General features: G+C 47.4%; 1 protein-coding gene across 1 annotated transcript; it reads left to right on the top strand.

Annotated features, from left to right (window-relative positions):
* Positions 1-963: 963 nt before the first annotated feature.
* On the top strand, positions 964-6,299 carry ACRBP (acrosin binding protein). Its single transcript, XM_075610230.1, has 7 exons — positions 964-1,069; positions 3,017-3,521; positions 3,807-3,939; positions 4,055-4,234; positions 4,376-4,543; positions 5,797-5,883; positions 5,961-6,299. Exons 2-7 carry the CDS (start codon positions 3,055-3,057, stop codon positions 6,117-6,119), a joined length of 1,194 nt encoding a protein of 397 aa, XP_075466345.1. The 5' UTR covers positions 964-1,069; positions 3,017-3,054; the 3' UTR covers positions 6,120-6,299.
* Positions 6,300-7,279: the final 980 nt, after the last annotated feature.

Raw genomic sequence — 7,279 nt, 5'->3', positions numbered from 1 at the left:
ATCTGTGCCATATCTGACACGGGATATGATGTAGAAATACTTTTTGGACCAAGCTAAATGCAAGTATATTTTATAAAGGACATTGCTCTCTGGATATAATCTGTGTGATAAGTGGTCCAAAGGGATTTAACTGTTGAACCCCCCCCCCTCCCCCCCAGCTACTTATTCAAATGCAATATGTTGGTACCCATGCCTAGTTTGCCACCTGTTTTGATGCCAAAGTAAGTTACCCAAAGTCATTGAATCCTTGAAACACTACAGCAAATTGTTTAAAATTAGCCCCACCTGCCCAGTTTGACATGTTTTGATGCCTAAGCCCTTTTTGGGCCATACTAAATGTAAGTGGTTTCCTCTCAGACTTTGAATCCTGGCTTTCCTTTTCTCTCCCCTCTGACTCTCCCATCCTTTTAATGGGGGAGTTTAACTGTCATATTGATGGTGTCTCTTTAACCTCCACCAATGGACAAATTCCAGCACCCACAAGGATGGTCACTATTTAGACCTGGTCTATACTAGAAACTGTTCCGTTTCTGATTATATCCCAAGTTCCGCTCTCTGACCATCACCTATCATTCCTCTCCCTGTTCTCCTTGCTACTCTGGAGACCATTTAACACTTGGAACACTACAGTTACTTATTTAAATTAGATAATGTTGGTACCAGTGCCCAGTTTTGCACCTGTTTTAATGTCAAAATAATTTTGGGGCCAGGATAAATATAAGCGGGGGGTGGAGGTTTATACGGACCCAGCTCTGCGCATAAACATTTTGTAAGAGGTGCCCCAAAGTCATTGAACCCTTGAAATATTGCAGCTACTTATTGAAATACGTTGGCACCTATGCCCAGATTGGCACCCATTCTTATGTAAGGGACCTCCCTCTGAGGATAACCACTGTGAAATAGGTGGCACAAAGTTATTTAACCCGTGGAAAATAACATTTTCATGAACAAGAAGCTGAAGGACAAATAAGAAGCTAACTGCAGCTTCATCTTATTTCCCGTCTCTTGTAGAGGATCCGATGTCCAGATCACTTAGTGGATGTTACTGCTCGCGCTGCACAGAAAACAGGTATATATATATATATATCTTTTGTTATTACACGACAGGTGTAAGATGCAGTGTTATGTCTGTGTATTATTACCCTGCCACTTGAGTAAGAATAGCTGAGGGTAAGGCCTCTTGAGCTAATTTTCCTGTAAGATACTTTGTGGGCTATGAGACCTTTAAATGGACCAGCATATCAATGTACAATGCTGTCTAGTGTAGAAGCTTTCTAGACTGCATAGGTGTTTTCATCAGAATAATACAAGCCTGTAGAACAATTTGCAGGGCTACACCTCAGTGGTTCAGCTTCTGGCCTTCCTAGGCTAGGGTTGCCAGGTGTCCGGTATTGAACCGGACAGCCCGGAATTTGGTGACTCTGTCTGGTAAAAAATGAGAGATAATACCGGACATGTATGCGTGCGGGGGGGACACATGTATTTGTCTGGTATTACCTCTCTGTAAATGTATGTATATGCCGGTATTACCTCTCTGTACATGTACAGTTGTGTGAAAAAGAAAGTACACCCTCTTTGAATTCTATGGTTTTACATATCAGGACATTGTATTGTATGTCTTTATTTATATAGCGCCATTAATCTACATAGCGCTTCACAGTTGTAATACATGTGGTAATCAAATAAATAACAGATAATATAAATAACAGGTCATGGGAATAAGTGCTTTAGACATAAAAGTAACATTAAGGAAGAGGAGTCGCTGCCCCGAGGAGCTTACAGTCTAATTGGTAGGTAGGGAGAATGTACAGAGACAGTAGGGGGGAGTTCTGGTAAGTGCGTCTGCAGGGGGCCAAGCTTATGAATCATGTGTTCAGAATATCCACAGTGCTATTCATATGCTTCTTTAAGCAAGTGTGTCTTAAGGTGGGTCTTAAAGGTGGATAGAGAGGGTGCAAGTCGGGTACTGAGGGGAAGGGCATTCCAGAGGTGTGGGGCAGTCAGTGAAAAAGGTTTAAGGCCGAGAGGGCTTTAGATACGAAGGGGGTAGAAAGAAGACATCCTTGAGAAGAACGCAAGAGTCTGGATGGTGCATAACGAGAAATTAGGGCTGAGATGTAAGGAGGGGCAGAAGAGTGTAAAGCTTTAAAAGTGTGGAGAAGAATGGAGTGTGAGATGCGGGATTTGATCGGAAGCAAGGAGAGGAATTTCATGAGGGGAGATGCTGAGACAGATCTAGGAAAGAGTAGAGTGATTCTGGCAGCAGCGTTTAGGATAGATTGTAAGGGAGACAGGTGAGAGGCAGGAAGGCCGGACAGCAGGAGGTTACAGTAATCAAGACGGGAGAGAATGAGGGCCTGAGTCAGAGTTTTAGCAGTCGAGCAACAGAGGAAAGGGTGTATCTTTGTTATATTGCGGAGGAAAAAGCAACAGGTTTTAGAAATGTTTTGAATGTGAGGGGCGAATGTGAGAGAGGAGTCGAGTGTGACCCCTAGGCAGCGTGCTTGGGCTACTGGGTGAATGATCGTACTTCCAACAGTAATGTGGAAGGAGGTAGTAGGGCCAGGTTTGGGAAGAAGTATGAGGAGCTCTGTTTTAGCCATGTTGAGTTTAAGGCGGCGGGGGGCCATCCAGGATGATATAGCAGAGAGACATTCAGAAACTTTGGTTTGTACAGCAGGTGTAAGGTCGGGTGTTGAAAAGTATATTTGTGTGTCGTCAGCATAGAGGTGATAATTAAACCCAAAAGATGTTATTAGGTCGCCTAGAGATAGTGTGTACAGAGAAAAGAGAAGAGGTCCCAGGACATAATAACAATCATCTGTTCCTTAGCAGGTCTTAAAATTAGATAAATACAACCTCAGATGAACAACAACACATGACATATTACACCGTGTCATGATTTATTTACCAAAAATAAAGCCAAAATGGATAAGCTATGTGTGAAAGTGTAAGCTGTAATGTGGGCCCCAAATTGGTTCCTTTCCCAGAGCTTTAACATGACTACTTCCCCCAGCTCCGACTGCATCCTCTTTATTTGCCACTTCACCATCAATGGTCCAGTCATCTGTGATGTTCTCTTTGGAGTCGCCTGACTCTACAATCCTGTCATCTATGGACATGACATCTACGTCTCGTACATCTCGTTCAACCGGGTCCCTTAAATATGTGGTTCCTGCATCCTTGCCCCCCCAGATGTTAGGGGGTTCGTCTTCACTGGTTCGCTTCCAAATTAACCAGCTGCTGCTATTTGGTTTCAATGTGTCTGGTCTGGAGCCGATCAGCAGGAAGCCCCAGGGCAGCACCAGATTCCTGGGCTTCAGATCAGGATCATTGGCCACTCCCATGCCGGCTCACAGTCCCACACAGGAGAAACATGAGAAGAGTCTGATAACGAATACAAGAGCCACACTAAACAAGAACCAAAGAAAAAGAAGAAATACATTGGGGGCCACATGGAGCAACAACGAGGAAAAGCCAGGTGCCACAGGTGGTCAAAAAGAGACGGAAGCAGCTGGAAGGTAGGAAAAGGCAACACAGCAAAAGCACATAACACAGCAGTCTCTCAGCACTCTTTCCTCTCACTCTTTCAGCGCTTTTTATCTCTCACTGCCTCTATAAGACCCTTTTCTCTCACTTAGCGCTTTCTCAGTCTGCAGCCTCATCGCTGTTTTTCAGATATTTCTCTCTAAGCGCTCTTCCTCAGTGCCCCATCTCTCAGCCCTTCCTCTCTCTCCCATAGCTGTCTTTCAGCTTTCCCTCCCTTAGCTCTCTTTCAGTGCTCCCTTTCTCTCTCTCTATCCCAGTCTGCAGTCTCTCCACGGTGCTGACGCTCTCCCAATTTTATGCCATGCGATTCTCTTCAGCTCCTGCACAGAATCTGATGTTGCTCGGGTCTGGAAACAGGCGGAGGAAAAAATCCTGGGATACGGAGACACGGTGACACTCTGACACTCTAAAACTCTGCATGCTAATGCTCTGCGCTCTAACACTGCACTTAGCGCTTTAACACATGGCACTCTAACACTTTGTGCTCTGACACTCTGTCTCTCAGGTGTGTGACAGTCTCGGTCGCAGGCACAAGAGTCTTTGTGCTCTCTGTGCGTTCTGCTCTCTGAAGGTGGAGCAGTGCAGAGCATCTTTGGAGCTTCGCAGGGTACCGTGTGGGCAAGGGACATTCACACCGTACCTGTCACCACATCTCTCTACGCTCTCAGAGGTTCTCGGCTACAAGGTGCGTACTGGGCAACTCCAGGGGTTGACAGTGCAACAGGACACTGCCATGGGTGACACTGTGACATGTCTCTGCTGGGGGTGACGTTGTGACACAGGGTACTGTAGTAAGTGCTCTCTCTGACCTCTAACCCCTGTACAGGTGGGCACTCTGCGGGGGGAGGCGTATGGAGGCATTACTCTCTTTGGTGGGCTGAGCAATGAATTCTGGTGCGCGCGTCTCGCTGTGAATGGCTGCGATGATGTCAGAGTTACTCGCTGGCTGCTTGCGGAGTACTCTGCGTATGAACTGGGAGACTTCCCCGAAAAGGTGAGTTGTAATGGTTAGAGGGCGGACACCTGGAACTCTCTGCAGTCTGAGTCCCGCGATTTCTCATACAAGAGGCGGGAGGTGTCAGAAAGTAGACAGCTGTGAACAGAGAGGGAGCAGAGCTTAGATATAAAGGGACATTCCAGAGCAGAGAGAAAGCTAAGGGAGAGCCTTGAGCACACACAGAGAGAGAGATAGTGGAGCTGAGATATAAATGGGCTATGGGATCCCAGTATCACCTCCTTGTGGACTTGGACAAGTAACTCAATCTCCCTGTGCCCAAAATTAGATTGTAAGCTCTGCGTGGCAGGGACTCACTGTCCCTGCACAATTCTATGTACAGCATAGCGTGCATGTCAACACTATATATGAAAAAAATGGTATTATTAAATGAAGAGAAAGATAGGAGACAGTCCAGAGCAGAGAGAGCAGAGCTCAAATACGATGAGACAGTCAGAACGAGAGAGCTGTGCTGAGATATAGTGAGGGGTGAAAAAGTTCAGATCTTTTAGGGAAAAACACTGAGATTTTGTTTTAATGGGGTGTTAGGAATAGAGTTGCAGAGATTTATCATGGGGAGAGACTGAGGAAGAAGCAGGGGGGAGATTAGTTAAAGGGTACAGAAGTTTCCCCTCTTTCCCGTGTCTCCCCCTCCTGTTCCTCTCAAGCCCCCTCTATCTCTCTGTCTATCCCCCTCCAAGTCTTCCTCTGCCCCCTCTCGCTCATTCTGTCTCTCTACCCCCCTCTCAACAATTCCTGTTTCTCTCCTACATCTCTCCCCATCACTCACTCTCTTTCCGTCTCTCCGCTTTATCTCTTTCCCCTTCTCTTCTGTTTTTCTCTCTCCACCTGTTTCTCCACTTCTCACAATCCAATTTCTCTCTCCTGCCTCCACCTGTCTCCCTCTCTCACCAAGCATCAATCTCTCTCTCTCTCTCCCATCTCTTCCTCCCCCCTCGTCTTTTTCTACACCCCCCGTCTCACGCTCCCCAATCTGTCTCTCTCTCTCTCTCCCCCTTCATCTCCCTCTCTCCCATCTCCAACCACCAACTGTTCTTCTCTCTCTTCCTGTATCTCTTTCCACCCTGTCTCTCTCTCTCTCTCTCACCACCCAGTCTTTCTCTATCTCGCATGTTTCTCTCACCCCGTCTCTCTCCCAATTTCTCCCCATCCCGTCTCTCTATGTTGGCTTCTTACTGACTTTCTCCCTCTCCCTCTCTCGCTCTCCTCTCTCTGGATGTCTCTTCTCGCAGATCTGTGACACAGAGCGTGCTATGTATCCTCATTACTGCTCATTTAAGAGTCGCCAGTGTCTTATACATGCTCAGGATAACACACAGGTGAGTGACCTCTGTCCTCTGTGCCTTAGATGAGATTTTGGAGAGTTTATCTGTGAATTTCTCTCTTCCTGTTGCAGCTGTCTCGGACCGGCTGTCTCCGGGGAGAGACATACAGAGTGCGCAGTATAGAGGAGGCAGAGAGAGACGTGATCCGATGGAGCCAGCAATACGAAGTCCTGTCCAAGAGAGGTGTCACAGAAAAAGCGGAGGCAGCAGAGGAGGAAGATAGCAAATAGATAGAGACACAAGCACTGACAGGAGAGAGAGACAGAGTAAGAGAGGCCACAGGAAAGAATGGTATAATAAGACAGAGTGAGAGATGAACACACAGGAGCTCATATCTCACATTAAAGCCCTTTGTATAATTTCTGTCTCAGCTCCTTTACGCACAATACAACATAAGCGTAACACAGAGGACTCGGCTGTAACACACTCAGAAGCTTCAGCTCCGCTGGAGCAACAGAGAGAGGGGTGCTCTGCCTCCCACTACTCCCCCATCTGCTCCCTCCCTAAACCCTCCCCTTGTACTCCCCTTGTTATTCATCTTTTCCTGCCTCAACTAAATGCGCCCTCCCTACTCTGCTCCCTCCATCACTCCTCTGCCCCTCCCCCACAACTCCTATACTCCCTCCCTCCCATTTCTACTCCCTTTTACCCTTCTGCTCCCCCTTCACCCCTCTGCTCCCTCCCTCACACTTATACTCCCCCCTTTACCCTTATGCTCCCCCTTCCAGCCCCTCTGCTCTCATTCTCACCTCTAAGCTCCCCCTTCAACCTTCTTGTTCCCCTTCACCCATCTGCTGCCTCCTCACCCCTCTGCTCATCTCTCATCCCCTCCCTACCCCTCTGCCTTCCTTATCACCTTCATCTCTCCTCCCTCTCTACCTCTTTTGCTCTCTCCTTCCCGCCTCCACTCCCTCTCTCACTTCTCTGCTCCCCACTCACTGCTCTGCTCTTCCCTTCACCTCTCTGCTCTCCCCTGACTCCTCTGCCCACACCCTTCTGCTCTTTCCCTCACATCTATGCTACCCACCTTATCCATCTGATCCCTACCCCCCCAACCCTCTTCTTCATGCCCACTCACTGATTTTCTGGGAATCTAATGTCATAACATTACTATACCATTTTTAGTACAAAGATTCTCCCAAATGTCCCTGATTTTAGTTTTTGGGGATGACAACTATGGCTCAGTTTTTCATCCAGTTACTGTAACGGAGTGCTCACCACAAACAAGGCGTGACCACGGTGCCGAGGTGGGGATTGATATGTAACACCAACCTCTAGTCGTGTGGACGCGTCTGGAGTGTAGATTAGTCGAAGTAGTCGGGTGGAGATTGGATAGGTAAGAATAGTCAGCGGTACTTGCCGAGGTCGGGGTTGGAGAGGTTCGGATCGT

The sequence above is a fragment of the Ascaphus truei genome, chromosome 8 (genome assembly GCF_040206685.1).
Source record: "Ascaphus truei isolate aAscTru1 chromosome 8, aAscTru1.hap1, whole genome shotgun sequence".
Taxonomy (NCBI): Eukaryota; Metazoa; Chordata; class Amphibia; order Anura; family Ascaphidae; genus Ascaphus; species Ascaphus truei.
Note: the sequence above shows the minus strand (reverse complement) of the source record. Positions and strands in the feature narration are given on the sequence as shown.